The sequence below is a fragment of the Planococcus citri genome, chromosome 4 (genome assembly GCF_950023065.1).
Source record: "Planococcus citri chromosome 4, ihPlaCitr1.1, whole genome shotgun sequence".
Lineage (NCBI taxonomy): Eukaryota > Metazoa > Arthropoda > Insecta > Hemiptera > Pseudococcidae > Planococcus > Planococcus citri.
The window spans coordinates 63,874,303-63,900,439 of record NC_088680.1 but is presented as its reverse complement, the minus strand read 5'-3'; the positions used below and the strand labels follow the sequence as shown (position 1 = coordinate 63,900,439).

Genomic DNA, 26,137 nt, shown 5'->3' with positions numbered 1-26,137 from the left:
TTATGGAACTCAGGGTTGTAAAAACCTGGCTAGTGATGTATGAGCTACTTTGTAGATAGCGTAGAAAGCAACGGGAAACTACTACGTGAAAGCTCAAAACAATGTCGATTCCCTAGAACAATCGCAGTGGCAATAGGCATTCGCCTCACCCTGTTAGGGTACCACAAAAATGTGATTTCCAATGTCCTGTAAAGGAGAAGGAACCACGACAACAACGAGGTAATGTATAGTCAAATGATCGAAATTTTTGTGAAAATTGATCAGAAATTTTCACTTTTTAGTTTTTTGCTAAAACGTCCAAAAAGCTGACCATCTCTTGTTTACCTATTTCAAATGAATTTTCCTCCAGAAAAATATGTCTCATTTGTTTGGAAAATAACGCCGAAAGTGATCAAATTATTTTGGTCTCCCATAAGCAAAAATTCTGGCTATAGTTCAACTGATTCAGATAAAATAAAACTTGAAAAATCAAAATCATTTATAACTACGAAATCAATGTTTCAACAAATCAAATTATTTTTATTGATTTAGGGAGGGATCAAGTTCCACTTTTTCACTGTGGAGGTAGAAGGATGGGGCAGGAGGGCAAATTGAAAACATCAAATAGTGCTTTTCTGATGAAGATCAACCAAATCCTAGGATTAAAATTGGAAAATAATAAACATGAAAATAATAATTTTTTTTAAAATTGAGGAAAGGGACAAGTTCCACTTTCTCATTATGTAGAGGGGTGAAAAATATTCAACAATTGTTAATGAAAATGAACGAAATTTAAGGATTAGAAGGTGAAAAAACACAAAAAGTTCCATTCTTCGGATTTCTTATACATTTTGAGGGGGGGGGGGGCTCCTGGCAAGACTTATTTTTACTAACGTGATTTGGAGACATTTTTCACATGAAATCAGACAACTGTAGGGTGTTAACAAATAATATCTACACAACTTTAAGGGGTGGGACCGAAGAAAAAATATATTTTTTTTTCATGTGTATATAAGGTAGGTAGAGGTACTAGGTACACAATTAATTACACATCCTTTTTGTGACCAATTTTGAGTACAAAAACTGCCATAAAATGCTCAAAAATCATTTTCGTTGAAATATTTGAACTAAATGATCACAAACTTCACCAGCTGTTCTGAAAATTTGCATACCACCTTTCAAAAATTTGAATTCCTGGGAACACAATTAGATATGATTTCATGTATTTTGCGAAACGTTTGCTAGGAAAAAAATGTCATCAGATCTACTTAAAACCCTCAAAGAATGCGTCAAAAATATTTTTAAATACCCCACAATTACCTTTACCCTAAAACTTTTTCGCAATTTGTTTATTAAATCATCCAAACAAGTTGGGCATTCGAACTGCTATCCTATTCAACTCGGTTCTCTCCAAACAGCGTGAATTTGTCGGTTATCGTATCGTAGCATAAAATAAAATGCGGCCGAATAACATGCAGCAGAAAGAGGGAAAACGTAGGTAATCGTTGGCGTTTCGTATTATTCAAGGGTTGTTCATTTTTGCTGAAGAACGTGTCACAGCGAATTACTCTGGTCGCGCGCAATGACAAAGATAAAATACGCTCAGATCTGGTGCGAACTTCATAATCCTTTGCAGGCTGTTTGTCCCTTCGAAATAGTAGAAATGACTTCGAAATGGATAGCCATTTATTTCACCAACTTACAAACTGCTTGGCCTGGATGTTTTTTTTCCCTATCCTACATGCGTTCGTTCATTTTCAGTTCTATACCAAATACATATATTTTTTATACGCTGGAAATTGGAATATCGTGGATAAAGAATCGCCCCCCCCCGAGTGACGTATTAGGTGATGTAATTACGCGTACGGGTACCCAGGTAGGTACTTATTTGACGAGAGTAAATGGACGATGCAAATACTTTATGCCAGTGATAATAAAGGTGAAACGTGTACGTCGATTTTTTTGCTGTCAATTGAAATGGCATCTTTTGAATGATAAGAGTAATTTTTTATCATCTCGGTTGGTTATTTATCGAATCGGGCTTGTTTCACAATGGAATTCATTCGTTACAGATGAAGTTTTCACTAACGCCGGATAACATTTTATCAAAGGACCTTCATTGAATAAATAATACACTCGAGTGAAAAAAAAATTTTTTTCGTCAAGCCGCAGGAATATCAATTGTACGTATAAGATAAATAAGACGGTGAAATATTGTAGCGAATGAAAATAACCCGATATCGCCAGGTTTTTATCCTGCTCGAGCACACCCTCATCGTCATGGTATATTTTCGTCGACTCGTATCTTTAGTGTTTAGCCGACGACGGTAATCCTTATCTTCCATAATTATAATGGAACAGCGGGCGCGGAAGTCACCTTCTCTTTCCTTAAGTCAAAAAATTAAAACCAACTTATTTTTCTTTTACGTAGTAGGTACCTTTTGCAGCGGAAAAAACAACTCAACTGTGTAATTAACTGCGAGAAGAGAACCGAGGAAATGGAATTTTTTCTCTCGAATATAACGACCAAAGTGAAAAATGTTGACCTAATACTAATAAAGTGAAAACACAAAAAGTATCTTATATATTCGTTGCGTAAAAATTTCGCATTCGCAGGAGTGGAAATTTCGCTGGATTTTTTTTTTCATACTATGAGAAGAAAATTCGCATATACTCTTGACAGTAATCGCAAACTTGTATAATTCTTTATTAAGAATTTTGCCAAATTATTTGCCGCAGTTATGACGCGTGGTATTTTTCATATTTATGGTAATGAAACATTAACCCGATGAAATGAGTCTTTTACTCGCAACGTAGCCAAGAAAAATTATCCTAGAGGTTTGTATCCCTTTAGAGTCGAGTGCTTTCTCGAGTATTTCAACGACGCTCAGAGTGGTTTTAATCCTAGCTAGATTCGTAATTTTTTTATAGGAGGATTGAAAATGTGATCTCTGAGACGATTGTGGAGTTTTTTTTTGGCCAACGAAGTGACTTGAGGAAAAGCGAAACGAGTATCACAGTTCAACTGACAGAAATTGTTCAGTGGACTGGCTAAAATAAAGAACGTCCATTTTTGCATATTTTATTTTAAATTTTCGCTAGCAAGGGGGGAGGAGGAGGAATTGGCCCACTTTGAGCCCCTTGGCTACTCCACTGAATGGATTACAATTTTCAGAGAAAATGGAAAATTTCATCAAAATTAATTTTGAGCATTTTTGAAAAATTTTAAGCACAAAATTGGATCACGATGTTCAGAAATTTCGAATTAGGTGTCATATTTGGCCCATAAAAGTGAGTTAACATTTTATGAAAAATTCAAATCTTTAAAAAAAGTAATTTTTGAGCTCATCATAAATTGGATCATTATACATAATTAAACTTTTTGAGCATTTTTTGACAAGTTTAAGCTCAAAATTGAGCCAAGAATTTAATGTGTTTGAAAAAAACCATGTATAGCTTATAAAAATTCTTTAAAATTTACCATTTTCACTAATGAGAATTCAAATTTTTAAACAAAAATTATTTTTGAGTATTTTTGAAGAAGTTTTGATCCTAAAGTTGAGCCAAAATGTTAAAAATATATTATGAAAATGTCATGCGACTTGTTGAAATGGGTCACAATGTTTAGTGATGATGAAAAATTTTGGTGGAAACTTTTTTTTGATTATTTCAAATGTAGTATTTCAAGTCCCAAAATTGGGTCATGATTTCTGAAATGTATAAAAAAAAAAGGTGTCGTGCAACCGGGCAAAATGTGTTGTGAGAGGCAGGATGCCCGTAACCGCCTTAGCGATTATTAGTATAACTCCCTTTTTGCACAATATTACTCGATCTATTTATAGGGAGATACTTCGTTACTTACTCTCTCTAAAATTATACCTATACTGGAAGTAAGGGGAATGTGGGGGATTCTCTGCTCGTGGATCCGGCAACTGTTGCAAGATCGCGAGCAAGGCTCTTCACTTAGCACCGGAATCTTGAGCTCTCTGGAGCTAAGTCAATGTTGTAAATATGTATTCTCACTTCGGCACTGGAAAATGTGAAAGTGCATGGTCCTTAAGACCATGTACCATTTATCATGTTTTACCCACTTCTAACGTGGTAATTAGTGTTTCGCTGAACATATTGATTAATTCTACTTAATCAAAAAGGTTCTTTTGAATGCACATTTGATCACCCCGGGCATCAAAGGCATTTCTCGTAATACATCAAACCTCGTGTGGTACGTACCTATCAAGTACCAGGATTTAGTGAGTACACCGATTGGATAGGTAATGTGTACAGTGTCTTTGGTAAGTATTGAGAAATACTTATTTGGGCCTGATGGTTCCCTCAATTAATTATAGTTTAGCATTAATTAATTGAGTTAGTCGAAGTAGGAATATTATATTTATGCGACCTACCCAAATTAACTCATAATAATTGTAACTTCATCTCAATTATTGGTGTCATTCTGATCAATTACGTACTAGGTACTCACTTAATACGTAATTGATTGGGATTCTTTACTTATCCAGGTCGTAAGTGGCAGGTAATGCGCCTGACCATTTCATTATGTTCAAATTGTGTAGTTTGTAATTGCCCTCTACGTACCTTCTTATATGTAACTAATATTTAATAAAGACATTTTAGTAGTCATCACGAATGTGTTTTATTATTATTAGAGTACATACGTGATTAGTTAGGCAGGATTATCTACCCCATATCATCTCTCGAGCTATCCAGGTAAGTGGTAATTATTCCCCACTTAGGGAATAATTATTGTCCCGCTCCAGTAGGAATTAAATACAACGATTCCCACCATCTAGATAATACCTATACCAACTATATCAGTGTTTGGTACAATTTTGAGAGAGAATACAAAATTTCAAAGACAATTTTTTTCGAGCATTTTTGAAAAATTTTGAGCTCAAATTGGGTCTTAAAATTAGTCGATTTTTTAAGATTTTCAAAAATATTGAAATTCTTTCAATTTTTGCTTCATTTTTTTCGTACTCAAAAATTCGTTTTAGCGGACGAAAGTTGAAAGATTTGTTGGAGGGGAGGGAAAGACGACCATTTCTATTTCTATAAATTTTAAGAAGTAGTAGAAAGAGTAGGTCTACCATACTATAAGTCAAGTTTAAGTTATTCAATTTCTTCCCCCCAATTTTCGAAAAATTAAATCGCAATGATGCTTAATGATGCCAGAATTAGCTCATACCTACGAAGGAAAATACAAATTCACATCCGACCTTGAGCGACAGAATTGAAATAGAAACCATTTCTCATACTCCAGGAGTCGGAACTCTTCAAATACGAGTAGAAACGTTTCACGAAACTTTCACCATAGCTAATCAAATATTTGCTTCGAATCTTAACGTAAATTCCTTTGATAGATTAGGTAAAGATAATCGATTCCAAAAATGAAAATAATTTAAAATTTTATTCGCTCGAGAACACTTTGATTAAATAAAAATTTACCTAGATGCTAGATTAGGTTATTGCCATCAAAGCAGAACTCGTGCAAGTGAGTCTCTATTTGAACATCTTAATCGTATCATCTAATATTTGAGTAGAAACTTACACGTGCCTCTAGTATGATTTGTGTTTAAACATAATAAAAATTTGAAGCAGTCAGCCCAAGGGTTGCTGAAAGTAGGTACATACATCTAGCAAGATATACCTTCCTACTTGCTCGATAAATTATTCCCTTTTAGTTTCTCAAAAATATGCGGAAGTTGAACGATGACAATTCCGGTAGAATTTCTAGATATGTATGTAGGTACCTATTAGTATTATTATAGATGAATTTATTTTTTCACCCAATGAATACTGATGATATGGATTCAAATCAGAGAAAAATAAATTCTAAGAAATGAAATACCTAAAAATAAAAGTATTTAACATCACCACATCTTTTAAAATTTTTTCCTAAAAGGATTTGAACTCCAAAAAAATGTCCATACAGTCAACTTACAACCGATTTACATCCTAAGTATACCAGCTCGAAGAAAATTTCAAATTAGAAAAAGAAAAGCACCAACCTTATTCTTTAATAAAACTTTCCGATACAAAAAACTTCTTTATAGTACACGAAAAAAAAAAAATAATAATAAATTTAACATTTTTACGCGCCCAGATCAAACGTGCCAAGGGTGACAATAGCGAAGCACAATATTTAGTATAAACTGCTTAAATAATTTTCTCTATACCTTCCCAGTTCCCAATATCGAAAGAAAATTTCTGAATTGGAGCACGTGAACCAGAGAGGAATAATAATAGAAGACGACTTTAAATAAGTAAGTACCTATATATCGTTTATTCAGTTTTTTTCTTCTTTTTAGGTACCCTGAAAATGTTTTCTTGCACTTTCGAAAATATAGTACAAAACGTCGTTAATTTTTCACTACGTAGTTTTCGTTTACTGCGTAATTAAGCTCTCCCGGTAAAAGTTGCTATGTTAAATAAAATTTATTACGAAATTTGCATTAAAAAAGTTTAATTTTTTATTAAAGCAGATACAGTGTTACCACGAGCAGAATTTCTTATTCGAGGAACTGTCGAGACTAAGATGAAAAAAATCCTAAATGGAGTAACTAACATGATGTTTCGCGAAATAACCCTGCCTCTAATATTATTTTAAGGACTAATAATTTACGAAATTTCAGGCAATTGATTTCTGTAAAGATGTATTTAACTAGGTAGATACTTAATAGAATTTAAAAGGCATTACGTAATAGGTAGGTAAATATTTTTTTGCCATTAAGATTTTTTTCTCGATGATCTCAACAAACAAAATGTTATCTCAGGTACCTCTTTTTGTTTCATCTTTGAAAAACCAGGGTCGTTTTTTTTCTTCAATTTCATTATTTCTTTACACTACCTTAGTATTCCCTTCTGACCTTGTGTTTTCTTACCAAAAGTCAAATAATTTCGCGTGGGCCTAATTTTTAAAATCATACAAAAAAGAAACGAAAAAAAAATACGTATATTTAAAAATTGGTTATTATTTTCAAGACACAGAAGAGATTTTACCGGAATATTCATTTTGTTGTGGAATTGCCCAGATGTGCCTACCTTATGTCTTTACTAAACCTACCCACGCATTTCATTATTTGTTTTGTTTTTAAAAGATGAGTTAAAAACTTCTTAGCCAGATAAAAATACTCGAGTAAATAGTTAAATTGCCGAAAGAATTTTAATCTGGTGGGTTGGTCGAGGTATTTTTTTTTTTTTTTTTTTAAGAGGAAAAAGATAGACAGGTTTGGAAAGTAGGTATCTTCAGAAGATCTACACAAATCCGACAAATTGAGATGGAAACAGTAAAATTGACAGCAAAAAAACGTAGAAAAATGTTGAAAAAATTTGGTAGATAATAAATTGAAAACAAATTTTAAAAAACTGCAAAACAGCTCAATACAATAGGAAGCTGAAAATTATATTGAAAAATGTTCCTAAGTAAACAATTTAAAAGTTATTCTAAAAAAATGTGGAAATAGAAAAAAAGTTTGAAACATATTGTATTTATGAGATCTCTTATACGCAAGAAAAATAGACGCAGAAACCACATGCGAATTTAAAATGAAATTTAAAAAAAAATTGAAAAATATTTGAGAAAAATTTAAAGTTGTAAACTTGCTAAAAACACTGAAAAACTGAAAAAAGGGTTGCAAAACTTTCACAAACGAACTGAAATAATTCAAAAATTGTGAAAAATCGAAAAACTGTTCAAAAATGATTCTTTAAAGGACCAGTACATGAAACCAAAATACTAAAATGAAAATTACTTACAAAGTCTTTAAAAAAAGTGACGATATAAGCTGAAATTTTTTCAAAAGTTGTAACAGATCGGAAAAAACTCGCAAATAAGAAGGAAAATAGTTGAAAATGATTAAAACAATTTCCAAACAAATTAAAACTCGTTGTAAGTTGCGAAAAATTGAAATAAAAATGTTCTACGAGTAATAATTTTTTCAAAAGATCTGCCAGATGAGCATAAAATTGATATAAAAACCACAAATTTAAAACAAAATGAAAAAAAAACACAAAAAATTTGAAAATAAATGTTAAAAAAAATTAAAATCTCAAAACTAGACAAAAACATCGAAAAATTAAAAAAAAAATATCGAAAAATGGATCTACACAAAATCAGAAGATTGAGATAGGAAACCTCTAAAATGAAGCTCAGCTTGAAAAAAAAACAGCTGAAAACTTCTCAAGAATTGGGAGAAGGGCTACGAAGTTTTGTAATAGTGAGAGTGAGAGGGACTGCGATAAAGAAGGAGAATGATAATGACTGAGTATGAGAGAAATTCCTATAATTTTGTGTTAGGCTAATTCTAAGAAATATTCGTTAAGAGGGAATTATTTCTTAGAGGCCTGCTTAGCTCAAGATGGAGAGACTTTAGTCAATCAAACTACACTATTCACTTAGAACAATCCTTTTGTTACCTTTTAGATTATGAAATGATAACGCAAGGAGCATTTATGTACAATTATTTTAATCAAGAAATATATACATAGATGAGCAAATTATACCAAATAATTTACAAAGGGTCAAAACGTAAATTATTCTGTGTTGCCATGAGATTCGATGGCGTCTGCCTAACCGGTCAAGATTAGGCGGCAAGATTACAACACATGCGAGCTAGGCTCGGAAGATTGGTTTAGGGGGATAAATAATTAAAGTACACATATAAGCGAAATAAAACAGCTTCTTAGGTACAAATAGATCAATTGGTAGATGACTAACACATCGTCATCTGCCAATTGATACAATTACGTAAGATATAATTATTAACGTAATTAGATAAAGTAAGGGTGCACATAACCCTGACTAAAAGGATACACGATTACCTAGGTTGGTTTGAGTACACTTCTGTTTTGGATGTTCACATTGCCTGCCTCTCCCTGGCAACCCCAATAATAGTCGCTTCGGCAGGTCTGGGCCGGAGTTCCATTTTTGTAGAGACAAAGGCTCAGATTTCCGGATAAATCTGGCCAGTGACTAAAAAAGTACCACGATCTTACGCGGGAAATTAACGAAGATCGCGTTATATAAAATAGTACCATGTCCGTACGCAGGAAATTAATGACGAGACACGTTATAAGTATGAAAATTACCATCTACGGATGGGTACAACGAATGTGTGGTTTCCAGAGAGCCTAGGCAGGGCTCCCTGGTCACCTATTTAGCTGGTTAGAGGCTTAAGAGAAACTACCGCGGACTAAGTACTCGAAAGACTGATTTTTCTAGCAATACGAAGCTGGAGCTGAACCTCTGCTTCGACAGAATTGTCGCACGATAGCCTTGAGCGCGCCCCTACAGTAAGATTTGCATAATCTTGCCTAAGGTCGGCAAGATTATAAAACTACGTTGAGGAGAAATTACGTTAAGACCACGTATAGGCGGTCAGGGCAGTCCTGCTCATCACAGTTTGATAAAAATATGGGTATACATTTTTTTATAAACTTGAAACCAGAAGTAATAAAAAAGTAGAAAACTGTGAATTTTTTTGAAAAGTTATCTGCTGTATGAAAATAAAATATTGGCATAAAAACTACAAAATTTGCAGTAAAATCGAAAAACACATTCAAAAATAATTTTAAAAATTCAAAAAAAATTTCAAAAATTGCTGCTGATAAATTTTTTAAGAAGAAATAAAATCTTACAATAGTTGGAGCATTTCTTCAATCAAATATTTGAAAAAATCCCCAATACTTACAAGATGAAATCGAAAAATTACAAAAAATTACAAAAAATTTGAGAAAATTAAATTCCATGAGTGTAATTTTGATATTTTGTTGAAATGTGAACAAAATTAAACAAAAATTCGCCACTCCAGATATTTTTATCAATCCCAAATAAAAATTCATGCCCTCCTCCCCCCCCCCCCAAAAAAAAACGAACCATTTTCAGCATTATTCAAATAAATTCAACTTCAAAGTCATACGATTTCTGCTCAAAATATCTCTGAAAGAAACCTATTTAGAAAAAAATGAATTATATTTTTTACGATTTCCTGGAAAGTTTTCTTATCAATGAAAATATTTTCTCGATTTCTCCTACAACACAGATTATGTTCTGTCTCAAAATCGGTGCCTACTGCAGATGTGATTTTTTTTACCATATAAATTTTATGACAGACCAAAAAAATCTTAGTTTTGACCTATGCTGGAAAAATGAAATCTTGATCGGAGAAGATCAAACTTTTGGCACGTGCTTTTGAGATAATTTTTCAACATTTTTATGACCCTTCACTTCACTCAAAATTCTTCAAGAAAATCAACTCCACCAAGCCTCTAGACTCAGGTAGATCCATAAGTACTATCAAAAAATAAATTCAAAATCTCTCATCAGAAACTAATATCGATAAAAGCAACCACGTAAACGCTACACACCCATATAATAATCTTTCAATTTAAAACACTGCATTTTTTTCATCCACCTATTAAATTTATCTTCACCGCATGTACCTACAAGACATTTATACCCACGTAATAAAAACTTTCTCAATTCACGTCTCACGTTTCGCGGTGTTCGACGCCAATCAAAAATAATCATAAAAATATTCCGTCGAAAAAAAAAAGAAGAAAAAGGCAAACTCCACTATCGTAAAAATTTTCGCTACCATAATTAACGTACCTTTTAAAAGGGTTGCAGGAAAACTCCCGGTACGAAAGTTTTTTAAATCTTATCCGCCACATGTCGGTTTTCCTCTCACCAGTAAAAAAAAAAAAAAGGAAAAAAAAGAGAACGCAGCTCTTGGCACGACGCGAGAACGTTCTTCTATAAAAGATCGACGAAATTACCGAAATAAGCCGCACAACGGTGGCAAAAAAGAATTTAAAAATACCAACAAAAACGCTACCCCGAAATTAGAATTTTAATTAACAACGTATCCGCCACCACGTATTCGTCAGAGAAGAAGTGAAAAAAAACAAAAAAATAACGCACAGCTAAAGTAATTTTGCTAAAAAAATAACACTTTTTGGAAACACTACGCGATGGCAGAATCGCATCATGACGATGAGACCAACGTGAAACCAAAATGTGTTTCATGACCCGAAAAATAAAAATCGTTTAATTCGTGCTCGCTGCTTACTGCTCGCTGAGAAATACACTTTCTTATTTGTGGTAAAATATTAAACATTTCACGACTACTTTAACGGCGCATTAGTCGAGTCAAAATTTTCGAGATGATTGCAAATAATGAACGTTCGAGTTTACTCTGCCATTTACTTACCTATATTCGCGGAAATAAATTAGAATAGTAATCATATCGTGTACCCGACGAGATGCTTTTCGCAACGACGCGTCAGTTTTTTGTATTTCCATATTCAGAATTTCGAAACGTTTTGGTGCAACTCGGGTGCAGAAAAAAAACCAGTTCGTTGGTACCTACATTTCTCGTCGTTGTTGCGAGAAATTCGCTATATTTATGTAATTTAAGTACATACGACATCGGGTGTTTGTATATATACCTATACACTTTACAATTCAAATGATAAATTAACTCGTTTTGCTCTCTCTCTCTCTATTCACGAACCCCATCAACCCCCTTTTTCCCTCTCTTATAAATACGGCGCCATACTACACTACCAACCATGCAATGTCGTCGAATTTATTCGCTGAAAAATTCCAACTAACTTTTATTTACAATAATTTTTGCTAGTCGACGCGTTAAAACAAATGCCCGCCAAGACTACATATACACGAGTAGGTGCTGTTGCCCTCTTCGCCTATGCATTTCCGACCTATAAAACTGTTTACTTTAATTCCAAAACATTGATTCGATTTTCCACAGTTATAACCAACCAAACAAAAAAAGCTTTATTGCCTTTACCGTTCTTATTATTTTTGCTATAACCTTTGCGCGAAAAAGCGTCGGCTTCATTCAGACAAGTATTATTTTTTAATTTATTACTCCTAGTATATTCCACGCTATAACCTCCTCGCCATCGCCACCACGTGCACACAAATGCTCGTTAATTCCGTGAGCTGAGCACTCGCGTTATAGCTTATTTCCGATTAAAGCGAATCATAATAACGGGCTGTTCAATCGAACAATAAAAATAACATTTTCTCTCGCAATTGGCGACATAATACGTATCCCATTACATAACTTGATTTTGCTTTTCAGTTTTCACACCGAGTGCGATTGAAAATACTATATCGAACTGGGTGAAACCTTTATCACTTTGTTGCGTATGCTTTCACAGGGTATTTTATCACCTTAGTGTAGAAAATATTACATATGAAGTGAGGGAAATATTCGGAGTTATAGGAGTGAGGAGAAAAGAGGATGTTTTCCCAAAGCATGCAGATTTTGGGAAGCGCAGTTTTCAATCATGTAAGATGGCTCATCATGTATCTATGTACTTTTAAATTCCAATAAAAAATGAGTCAATAAAATTAGGCTTCCTCATTTTTTGCTCTAAATAACTTAAAAAACAAAAGCTTTTAGAAAATCAAAACCTGATAAAAATTTATTAACAAAAAGATTTATATCCTATTTGAACAACTTTTTTTTTTGTTGATAATAAGTCCCCTGGGAATTCACAGGCCTGAAACTCGAGTTTTAAAATGACCCTTTAGGGTATTCACATACCTGAAATTGACTCCAATGGGCCTGGTCAGATGCAATTAGATCCGCAGGGTTTCTTGATTCAATCTGATCAGATTTTGACAAACAAGTTTGAACAGACCTGTGCAAACATTTTTGGAACTATTTGGGAAAAGGAGTAAGTAGGCATAGGTGAAAAATTATATCAGCGAATCCTTTCAAGGTTTTGAACAAAACTTTTGTGCCTACTGCCTCCCTCATCCTTTTTTTCTTTTTTCTTTTTCTTAAATAAGGACCTTTTTGAACAAGAAATATTTGGATCTAATGACATCAAAAAAATTGACTAGGTATATCTGAACAGATTTCAGATAAGTTTGGGACAAGTTCATTAGATCTGAACAGGTAGATCTGTTTATACCAACTTGTTCAGAATAAATCAGATTATATCAGATCAGATCAGATTACACCAAATCAGACCGGATTATATCAGATCAGATCGGGTCACATATCAGATCAGATATCAGATCAGATTGCATAACATATCAGATCAGATCCGATTACTTATCAGATCAGATCCGATTACTTATCAGATCAGATCCGATTACTTATCAGATCAGATCCGATTACTTATCAGATCAGATCCGAGTACTTATCAGATCAGATCCAATTACTTATTAGATCACATCCGATAAGATCAGATCACATACCAGATCGGATCATAGATCAGATCAGATCAGATCACATAACATATCAGATCAGCTCAGATCACATATCGGATCAGATCAGATTACATATCAGATCAGATCACATATCAGATCAGATCAGATCAGATCAGATCCGATTACTTATCAGATCACATCCGATAAGATCAGATTACATATCAGATCGGATCAGATTACATATCAGATCGGATCAGATTACATATTAGATCGGATCAGATTAGATTACGTATCAGATCGGACCACATAACACACCAGATCAGATCAGATCGCATAACATATCAGAACAGATCAGATTACATATCAGATCAGATTACATATCAGATCAGATCACATATCAGATCGGATCAAACATCAAAATCACATATTGGATCAGATCAGATTAGATATCAGATCAGATCACAGATCAGATTACATATCAGATCAGATCATATATCAGATCGGATCACACATCAGATCAGATCAGATCAGATTATGTATCAGATTGGAGCACATTACACATCAGATCAGATCAGATCAGATCAGATATCAGATCAGATCACATATCAAATTATATCACAGATCAGATCACATATCAGATCGGATCAAACATCAGATCACATATCGGATCAGATCAAACATCAGATCACATATCGGATCAGATCAGATTAGATATCAGATCAGATTATATATTAGATCAGATCACAGGTCACATTACGTATCAGATCAGATCAGATTACATATCAGATCAGATCAGATTACATATCAGATCAGATCAGATTACATATCAGATCAGATTACATATCAGATCAGATCAGATTACATATCAGATCAGATCAGATCAGATTACATATCGGATCAGATCAGATTACATATCAGATCAGATCAGATCAGATTACGTATCAGATCAGATCAGACATGATCAGGTCAATCACTGTGGACCATCGAACGTAATCGATTTCATGTCATACCTTCTCCTAGATTATGATAAATTAATATCGCCCTCTTGTTTTTTCCCCTTGTATTTTTTTTGGCCCCCCTTTCCCGACCTAGATATAATTTCGTTTCTTCATCACATTATCTATTTTATTGTAGTTGATGTAAATTCTTACTATTTCTTGTTTGTTGTGTACTTGGTATGGTTATGATGAGAACCAATAGGTATTCATAAGTTGTACCTTATATTGCACAATAAATTCCCCCCACCCCCTCATGGGGAATGGGAACACTTTAAAGAAAAAAAAAAAGACATGATCAGGTCAAGACAACCCTAGAAAAAAAACTGATTCTGATCTGGTTTGATCAGATGTAACCAAATCAATTAACATCTGTTTCTGTAGTGATTATACTTACCTGATCAGATGAAATTGAATCCAAAAAAATATCCTGATCTGAGCAGATCTGAGCAGATATAATGCATCAGAACTTTAAATATCTAGTCAGATATCATTAAATCTGGTTAAATAAAACTGAATCTAGGAGCTGCCTGAATCTAGTTGGATTTGATCAGATTGGGTCATTTTCCATAAGGTGATTGGTCCTGTTATACCAGTTTGATCGGAGCAGAAATGATGCGATCAGACCGGTGTAAACCGGTTTGCTTCATTTTGATCACACCTGAGTTCTGTTTGGACCAATTCTTCTGATTTAATGAGATTAGATGCATTCAGATGTAAACAAACAAGTCTGAACTGCAGGTAAGTAAGCAGGTTTTATCTGATTGAATAAGATCATTTCTGATCATTATTTCCTTGCGTCGATATGATCTCTAAGTGAAAATATGGAATCTGATCAGATCGGAAAATAGCTCACGTTTAATCAGACCTTTGTTTATCTGAACACAACAATCATATTCGATCCAAAAAAGTGATCAGATCTGAGTAGCTCTGATCAGACCTACATACGAGTATTCAGACCTTTTTGTCGAATCTAACCGGATAACATCAGATCAGATTAGGAAATTCTCTGGAGCCAAATTTATTGCATCTGGCCATGTCTAATCAGATTCGACCAATTTCCCCTGATCATGAAGTGATTGAATAGCTGATCAGGTTTGAACGAATCTAATCCAATCAAAACTCTGATGATGTGATTAGAACAATTGTATTTTGCCAATTTTAAGAAATTAGAAAAAAATTTACATTACTTACTTACTTTTGGCTATTTTATCAATGTTTGAAAATTGGTTATTAAAGACCAGAAAACTGTGTTCCAAAATAATTCCTCAGTTTCTAAAACAATACATATCATTTCATGTTTTGGCTTGATTAATACGAAATAGGTATTCGAGAAGAAAATTTTCAAAACACAAATTTACTAAAAAAAAGAACTGTTTCTTTTTGAGGATCCATATCTTCCCTCTAGAGGCACCTCCAGAGCTAAAAAAATTTCTGAGCAACTTCAAGCTCAACATGAACATTATCACTGAATTTCTTCAAAATCCTCCAACATTTTTCTTCGCAACTCATCTTATCAGTACATGCTGCAAATTAAAATGGGTCGTTTCATGTAGACTATATGGACCAACCAAATGCGAGTTTTGATGTCATATGTGACCCGAATTCGCCACATCCACATTCTTTTCATCATCTACTCTTCCAACAATTAAGGAAAACACCATCAAATTGTAGGACTCTGTTAATTTTTGCAATATCTCGTGACACTCATACTTGACCAGAAGCTACATATTTACATAATTCAAAAAAAAATTCCTAAAAATCGTATTTAAAAACATTCATTAATGCATTAAATAATTTGAAATTGAACTTTTCAAACTGCAATAAAAACTCGAAATACCTACAAAGAGTTGATGCAAACCATCTGAATAAGTAATTCTTTTAATGAGCAATCCTCAATAAATTAGAAATCATAAAAATATTTTACCAACTTGTGACTTAATAACGTGTAAAAATACATTGCTAATAGGTATCACGTTGAAATTTTCAACAGTAATACGAGCAAAAAACCTTGCAGTAATAAGAATAGCGAAAATCATCCGAAAAAAAGATATCTTTAAATTTCCAAGTCGAACATCTTTTGTGCTGATCTTTACCACCCTATTGTTGGCAATTTACGCTTTCATTAATATTTAGGGCTACAAAAAGCTATACGTACGCAAACACGTCGTAAAACAGAATCTAAACACGCAATTATTGAGCATGGCGCGTAAAAGTAACGGATCCGGCATCCAGTAAAAAAAGCTCCCTTCGAAATAAGGTTTAAAGTATTACGCTGCACAGGAAGCCGAAATAAACTTACAGGTTGAAAAATTCGCCCGAAAGAAAGTTGATATGAATTCAACAAAGTTGAAAGATTCAATCTGCTTTGCACGATCATCAAAAGAAACTTTTCACGTATAGGTAGTATGATGTTTTGTGTAGGTAGTTCATTATTTAAAGCTCGAATTCTAACGTATAGGTAGGTACTTCATTTTTCTTCCCACAGAATAAAAAAAATACAAAAAAAAGTTTCGTCGTTATATTCTATCCATGTAAATAGTGCATTACATTTAAAAAATCTTAGGGTACGAAGAAAAGCTCCAAGTGTGCCAATCATACACACAAGGCACAAACCTCATTGAATTTTTCCACATCAAAGATCGCACGTATTTATACAAAATAACGCCTTATACTATACGAGAAAAAAGAATCATTATCTTCGATATCACGTCTCATGTCGTTATTCTGTGTTGCCATTAAAAAGAAAAAATAACTTTTTTTTCTTACCATGAAAACTTATAATTGAAATTCCATAGAATTTAATTGAATTTAAATTTCCCAATTTTTATTGTCTCACGGTTCTCACGGTGGGTTTTAAAATTTACGTTCAACCTTTTCCAATTTTAAACTCAAATGACCCAGAACACTGCAGTATATATTCGATGTGGCGATAAAATTGCCATTTTCGCGAATAAATTTGCACGTATTGGACTAGATATTGCTATTTTTATCACAACGTGATCCATTAAAAAACCGAACGAAATCATCGTTCCTACAGTATGATAAAAATTTTATACTCTTTCTGTCAACGTAAAGCTGAAAAAAAATTGGTTTCCCCATCTACGAAATATAGGTACTTTTAACTGACATCAAAAGACCAAAAAACAAACCTCGTTAAATATACGAATCCATCTTCTGCAAATAAATCCGATTTAACTAATTAGACAAATTAAAGGAAATACCGAGTGGAAAAATAATTAAAATTCGCTAATTAGCGAAATGTCAATTTGAACGGGGCTTACGCGGAACCACTCAAACATTATGAAATCTCTAATAAAGCATCACTTCTCCGCACGTTGTCAAACGAACAAACGATCTTTATATTGAAATACGAAATTATTGTAATCCAAAAATAAAGCCTCTCATCGTAAAATGAATACACTTAAGAAAAACAGGCTCGAGTTTTCCTTTGCGTATAATATACCCGACGCTCGAGGAATATTAATACAGTGTCTTTTTTAAAGAGGGGTTTTTTCGATAAAATTAAATTTTCTAAAACTTTGCCAAAGAATAAGGTACTACAATAAAATAAGAACAGAACGATGCTTTAGGCTTATCTTTATGTCTTTTTCCATTATCTTATTTCCTATTATTTTTTTTCCTCTTCAGCTTTCGCTTCTTTTAACCCAGAAGACGAAATACGAATACATTAAAAATTATACTTTCCGTGGCGAAAAAATCTTTTCAGCGTGTTCTTTGGACAAAAGAAACAACGTAATAATCCCAAGGTTACCGAATTTAACGCCACTGTATGTCCACTCCTGTAAATGTGCTCGCATCTTGCGGATAAAAAAACGCACCGAGCACGTTTTAAATTTATACTTACATAAAACAGAGTTGAAAGAAATGGCCAGTGGTTGAAAAACTACTTACGAGTGTTTCGTACGTAGGATCCTGCTAAATATAGTAAGATCGTGTTTTCTAATTAAAACCGACGCTAAATGCGAGGTGATTAGACAACTTAATTAACACAGACGAGCGAAAATTGCCTATTACTATAATCGCAGGGAGTAAGAGTACCTTACATCAGTAATAATTAACCTTTTTTTTGGGGAACAGGAAAAATGAATCCTCAAGTCCCCTGCATGCATGTAGGGTGAAATTCAGTGGGTATACACCCCTATCAACCCCCTCCCCATTCAAAATGAGGCCGATATAGACGAAAATAACTCATGATAAAACTGTTCTCGCTGACTTTTTAGCTCAATTGAGAAGAGAGGAGGGGTTCATGAGAGCCATTTTCTTGAATAGTTCAAAATTATTGCCCCACTCAGGAATTTGTTGATTAATTAATTGAGGCCTCATCAGATGCAAGAGACCGGCAGAATTTATTGATCTTATCTGATCAGATTTTGACAAACAAATTTGAACAGATCTGATCAGAGCCAAGTAGATGAGTGGTCAAATTTTCAGGGTGAATATGATTTTAATCCCGTATAATCAAACTGATGTGATGGGCCTGATTACCCCACTAAAATTGATCATATCAAATTTGAAAAATTGGTTCAAATAGAACATAGATCTGATCAAAATGAAACAAACGAGTCTGAACCGGTCTGATCAGATCGCATTAGCTCTGATCAAACTGATCTCATTTATTACCCAGATTTAATCATGTCTGACCACATCTGCAAGTTCTTATATCAGATCAGATCAGATCCGGAAATTTTTTGGATTCAATTTCATCTGATCAGATATTAATCACATCAGAGTTTTTATTCAGTCACCTAGATCTAATTAAACCCAAGCTGATTCAGTTTTTTCCTTGATTACAATTGGAAAAGATGTTGTGTAAAGCAGAATGATTATTGTTCTGATCAGGTCTGGTCAGATGAAATTACTGAATTCAGGAAATATCTGCGATTTGATGTAAATCTGATTTTATCTGATCTGATTTAATTTAATCTGATTATATCTAATCTGATCTGATCTGATCTGATCTGATTTATTCTTGGGTGTCTGATCTGATCTGGCATAATCTGATGTGATCTGATCTGATTTGATCTGTTTTAATCTAATCTAATCTGATCTGTTTCAATTTAATCTGATCTGTTTCAATCTTTTTTTTTTTTTTTTTTTTTTTTTTTCCTAACAGACAAATTTAACCTCTCACGTACCTAACACAACCTCCCCACCCCCGCACGCACCTCCCTGAAAGAAAACCACACAACCTACATCTCTCCTTCACACTTCCCTAGCAGACAATCTTTATTTATTTATTTATTCTTAATCTTTTCTTATGACTCAACATATCGTTTACAATCTTAAATATATTACATGCTGGGAAGCTCAGAGGCAAGGAGGGGGTATCAACAGAGAGGGAGAGGGAGAAGGTTCCTATTGTGGCCACCCACAAGGGGTATCTGCCTCTAATAGGATGAGGTGTGGGAACATAGGAGAAAGCAACTTAGGATAGTAAATTCAAGGATTAAACAATATACCGAGACTACATGATACAGAATAAATAATAGAGATAGTACATAGTAAAGAATAACAATATACACATACGTTACAGCATCTCTAAATACTATGAAACATCTACCATAACTAACTAGGCAAGCAAGGAGAAGGACTATTTGTAAAACAAAAGCAGAATTCAGTAGAAAAATACTCTTCAGGAATTATCTAGCTAGGTGTTAATCAGACCCAAACCATTAACCTGATCACACATTCCAGAAAAGGGCCCCAAATATGTCCCTTCACCTAAGTAGCCCATAGGTCTTTACATTAAGTCTATGCCAACTCAGGTCAATATCTACTCTAAACTCAGCAAAGGCATAGGCTCATGACTAAGCTTACCACCCTAGGCTAGCCTAGACCCACCTAACCAACAATGATAGCTTACACATTACTAATCACCCCATGTCAACAACACCAGGCCAAGCTATTTCATCCAAGTTCCCAGTCTAAACTAACCTAAACAAACCATCAACCCCTAACCTAATCAAAACTATCACCCCACCTTCACTGGAAAAGGAAGGGATACACGGTGGGAGAGGAAGGGGAAGGAGAGGGAGAGGGAGGGTAAAGGATAGGGAAGGGTAAAAGAGACGAAGAAGGAGGGGGAAGGAGTAGGGAGAAGCATGGATGAAGCCAGGGATAGGAGAGAGAGCAAGAGAAGGAGGGAGAAGACGGCAGAGAAAGCCAATCAGCATAAGCCACCCCCACCCGCATAGAAATCTCAACCACTCGCTAGCCAGGAAGAACCCCCCCCCAAGGAGGGGGCCCCCCCTACCTAATCTTAAGAGGTTCTAGTACCTGGTCAGGCGAGGTTTACCTCCGCGATTGCGACAGATGATTCTTCCTCATTTGTCTTTTTTCGTTCGACCAGTACACAACTAGTGGCTCGTGTCTTCGCGTTTAACGTAATGTTTGTGCTTTGCTTTTATTAATTCGCTGTTATTAATTCGCGCTTTCCTTGATTTAGTTCAGTGTTTCGCGTTTTCGTTTCGGTTATTGTTTATTTGACTTTTATAATTTAATAATCGTTGGCCGATTTCTTTTTCGTTTAGTTTGTTAATTCTTTCCGGTATTCACTGGCCGTTTTTCTTTTTATTTATTGCGTGTTGTTTACATTCTCGATTTATTTATTTCTTATCTCGTCGTGCAAGTTATTTCGCTAGTGCAATTTACCATGGATCAAGAACCAAACTGTAGCTGGTGCTTTGATTTAGCTGAGGTGAGTCAAGTCAATTATTTTAACTACTATTGCTTCCCTTAATTACTGCATGCCCATTTTTTGCTTCTTAACTATACATTTTAATGCTAGAAGCTTGATTTGAAACCTGAAAAAAAATGAAATAGAAGAGCCAATCTTCAATATTTAGGACGATATAAGCTGATTACTTGAATTTTTTGCCAATTTTAAGGAAAGTATGACTGGTATTTTGATTAAAAAATCATACTTAAATTTCATTTACAAAGGATGAGGTACCCAAAACAACAAAAAATTACTCATTTGAACTGAGCTAAGGCAAAGTGAGAGAGCATGCAAAAAATACATTTCATCAGTTATAAATTTCAGTTTAATTTTTGACGAGTTTTGCCTAAAATGAGAAAAAATCAAAATGTTACCAAATTGACCTAGGAAACTGAAATTTGGTATGTAGCCTGCTTTGGCCTCCCTTCCCTTTCCATCGATTGCAAACGGTCAATGGAAGCTGTGGTTTCAAGCTGTTCTGAAACCAGGCTGAAGTTAATTTGGACGGTTTTCATGATAATTTTTCAAAAACTAGAATTACCAAAGCAATACAGCTAAAGGTTTCATAATGGTTTGAAACCACCTCCAATCGACTCACAATCACAACGTTCAAATTATATATACAAAGTACCTATCTAGATGGTAAATTTTCACTTCCCAACTTTATTTTGAAAAATTGTGTAAAAATTCAACTTTTAAAAATCTGTTGAACGATCCAGAAATGCTCAGAATAGTTCGGAACCATTTTCATTTTCCAGGAGGGGGGATGGGAGAGGTTTGGAAATAGGGATTACCAAAGTTAAGCTTCACAGGTCAAATTGATGAAAATCTTAATTTTTTCGCCTATTCTTGGACCAAATTTAATTTCGAAAAATTCACCAAAAATCTAAAAATGCACTTTGGAGCTCAAAATTTCATATTTTTTTTGAAAACTTTTCACTTTGGCTTCGTCTGATTCAAAAAATGTTCTACCTTTGGGATAGAAAATTCACGAACAATGTTGCCTGAAGTGATTTTAGCAGAGATGTTTAAACTAAAACATTTTGACAAATGACTACATTCATACATTATTTTTTTTTGATGAAGTGATTCAAATTTTTATTTCACTCCCCTCCTCATCTCCTTTTTGCAAATTTATAAATTGTCGTCATATTTGTTTCCTTCATTTTTTTTCTTGCAAAAGGAACGAGTTCATTTGAAGTAAGGTTAGTGGAATCAAAACCAATAAAGAAAAGTGTAAAAATGAAAATTTATTTGTACTTAGGTATTTATTTTTGTAGAGCACATGGGTACGATTTTTTTGGCTCACCGAGTCAGCTTTCTTCGAAACGTCAAGTTTTATCGGAGCAAATTACGAAGATGGAATATTTAATTACAGTAAAGGTAGTCTGCTATTTTGGTAACAGGCCATAAAGAGAGAAAGAAGATTACCTACGAGTATACCTAGCCACATATATAAGTATAGGTAGAAAGAGACACCCCTATATGAATAGATAGGTACATTCGGATGAAGGCGACAAAGTTTAAAATGACTACCTATTTATATTCAAGGCGAAACTTCGCATAATTTCAGTCAGTCGGTGAAATATTCCGTATTCTGATACGATAGAATATAAACAGGAAGCTGGTGCACAACCGTTAAAGGACTACACTTATACCTTATGGGTCCGTTAATACAGTTAACTCATAAATGTGTAGCTATGTAGCTAACTAGATGTGTACCTAGATGGTACACTATCAAGCTGACGATGAGAAGGACTCCAGTAACACTGTAGAAAATTACGTTTTATATACCAAAAGACGTGGTTGCGCGATGCTGTCTGGTGAATAGGAATCATGTAACAGACTGCTGGAAATTCTCGTTATGATATAGGTACCTATAGGTCTGACAGCGGATAATCGTTAACAGCAGAGTATACTATAAGTGGCTACATGAAGAAAGGTACAGCTTGTATCGTATTACATTCTTGCTATACAGGAGGATTATGTATACCTACGTATACCCAACACTTCACCCATATCGTAACAATATTAAAATATATACGGTAAAAGGCGTCGGAGAAATCATCTCGTTAGATTGCAAATTGCGACGTTATTCGATTAAAAAGATCGACAACGCTGAAGTACCTCAGTACATTTTTTTTTCAACGTAAAAACCCTTCGATAAACCGCGCTGAAAGGCAAAATTATTGATTTCAACGTGTATTTTCTCACATTTCTGCGGTAGCTATAGGTATATAGTACATATATTGTATCCCTTTGATGTCGAATGTAGGATTTTTTGCCTTTTTTCTTTCGCTAGCATGTTACATGGTCAGATAATTCTTTTTATCGAAGAGTATATATAAGCTGCTTACCTAATCCTCGCCATACTCTAGCTTCGTTTTCTTCAGTCCAGTCTACAATAGCGCCCGATTGGTCGTCTTTATACGCTATTAATCCGCCATCTTTGATTTCGGCGAATAATATGTAATATTTTTGCGATACTACTGGTTTCCAGCATGATGAATCGATGTCGTCGTTTGCTGGTTTGTAAAATCCGGTTACGTTAACTTTCCTGTAAAAAAGAAGAAAAATTTTATAAGTACATGAGGAAGAGGATAAAACGGTTTGGTTGAAAATGTGCAGTAAAAAGAGATGGCTTGAGGCGTAATAAATATTTTCTTATAATATCGTGTGACCGTCTACCGTACGATATTTCTTTGAAGCTTGTACGTCTGCGTTTCGCGTTGAAAATATGTATATGCGAATATATCATATTCGTCGACTGTGTTTAAAATAATTTAGGGGTTGTCAAAGGGAAAAGCTTCTCGCTTTTAGGGTTGGTAATCCGAAAAAATTCATTTCCATGTATCGGTTTTATATGTGTACTACGAATTAAAATGATTAACTCTGTTTTCTACCTATCGTATGTACCTTTTTTTGTATAGGTAGGTAAGCGAATATATCGACAATGTAAACATACCTATACACGTGGAAAATTAAGAGCAAAAGAAAATTGCCAAAGTTTTCGTTCAACAAAATGAGTATTAAGGTATAAACCGAGGTGGATTTTATGTTCAGAACTCCAGAAGCTTGCAAAAAGTTTACTCACACAGTAGAATGAGATCAGATTTAAGTACCTACATACATTTTTCGACAGTTACCAGTTACCAAATACATACATAGGTAGGTAGGTAGGTAGGTACTCGATCAATATAGGATAATATTGTGAAAATGCAATTATTCATCTTATATTGTACGAGTAGGTAACTCATATGCATGCGATAACTGCTTGAAATTTCTCTCACTATAACTACAAAAATGCAGTCACGCAATTTCGCATGTGATCGTATTTCACAAAATGGCACGAAAGAAACGATTGATAAGTATTTTTTTTTTCAGTTGCCATGTCAGATATATGTGTAATTACTCATACGGCGGAGTATTTTAATAGGTATTTAGGCTATTTCGTGCTACCTATAAATTACGTTTATGAATTGGGTAAAGCCATTTTAAAATTTATCGATTGTCAACGCGATGTAAATTTGCAATATAATAGCCTACTTTAAGCATGGTGAGGTATTAATAATAATAATTTACAACTCCACCTACAATACCTACATAATATGTAGAAGAACCTTCGTGAAGTTGATTGATTTCCGTTAAAGAAGAAGAATTTTGTGACATTTATAGAAATTTGATTATGGTCACCAGTCAATCAATGGCTCACATATTGTGAAAATGAAGAGTAGGTATAGTTGAACAATGTGGGCTGATCAAAATGGAAAGTTCGAATAATCAAACTGTCCAAGAAAAAAATTATGAGGAAAAAAGTGGATCTGATTATTCACCTGATCGAACAAATCTGATCAGATAAAATGTAAATCCAATGATCTTGACTACTTTTAGGTTAAATGGAATTGGATCAAGGCAGGGCTGGATCTGATCAAAGCTCTGAACTAATCAGATTTGATCAGATTAAATTACAAATAGATCCAGGAAACGCCATAATCTGTTCTGATCTGATCAGATCTGAGTAGAGCTGATTCCATTAAAATTCTGATTTGATGTTTGATGTATTAGATCTGATTTCATTTAGTTTGATCAAATTGGAATTTGAGGATGCCCGGATCTGATCAATTTCAGGTGCTGAAGTGCATTTTTTAGTTTTTGATAAATTTTTGAAAATCAAATATAATTTCAAAAAAAAGAGAAAAAAATCAAAATTTTACCCAATTGACCTAGAAAGCTGAAATTTGAGGTATACCCTATTTTTAACCTGCCAAATTTATTAGAACCGGTTTAAAACTATTTTGAGTAGTTCTGGAGCCTCCAGCAGAATTTCGAAACTTTAAATTTTTACAAAATTTTATCAAACGAATTTGGAAATCCGAAATTCACGCTGAACTCGAACTAAAACACGCTATGAAGTTGACTGCTGGTGAGTTTGAGTCATTTTGAAGCCTCTGGCGACTTTTTGAAAATTTTTGGAGCCTCCAGCAGAATTTCGAAACTTCAAACTTTTACAAAATTTAATCAAACGAAGTTGAAAATCCGAAATTCGCGCTGAACTCGAACCAAAAAACGCTGTGAAGTCGACTGCTGATGAGTTCAAGTCATTTTGGAGCTTCCAGCGACTTTTTGAAAATTTTTGGAGCCTCCAGTAGATTTTGGAAATCCGAAATTTTCACAAAATTTCATCAAATGGAGTTGGAAACCGAAAGTTAATTCGAATAGAGTTTGTGGCCTTTTTTTTGAAAAACAGAAGTTTCTAAAACTCTGCTGGAGGCTCCAAAACGGTTTGAAACTGCCTGCGATCCACCTCAGAATAATGTCAAAAATGAGGTGTCTCTCACTATGAAGTGGACTGCAGGTAGATTTCAAGTCGTTTTGAACCTTATTTTAGCAAATTTTTGGAAACTGCTGGAGCCTCCAGTAGATTTAATTTTATCAATAATATGGAGTTGGAAAGCTGAAATTCACTCTGCATACAGTCAAAATTTCTCATCACAATCCTTCGGGGTGAAATTTTTTCATTCCTGGCGCAGAACCCGCTCACTATTTCCGGTCAACATTTTTCATTACAACCTTTCGGAGTGGAATATTTTATTCCTGGCGCAGAACCCGCTCACTTATCCAGTCAGAATTTCTCGTTCCAGGCTCAAAACTCACTTACCTATCCGATCAAAGTTTTTCACAAAAATTTTCAGAGTCAAATGTTTATTCCTGGCG

The 26,137-nt window shown here is 34.2% G+C and overlaps 1 protein-coding gene across 1 annotated transcript in view; it reads right to left on the bottom strand.

The window, feature by feature from the left end:
- The window catches only part of LOC135842355 (uncharacterized), a 380,985-nt gene that overhangs the window by 172,520 nt on the left and 182,328 nt on the right, over nt 1-26,137 (bottom strand). Inside the window, exon 3 of the mRNA XM_065359776.1 lies at nt 23,281-23,480. Within this exon, the coding sequence (XP_065215848.1) occupies nt 23,281-23,480 (200 nt within the window). The remainder of the gene's footprint in view (nt 1-23,280; nt 23,481-26,137) is intronic.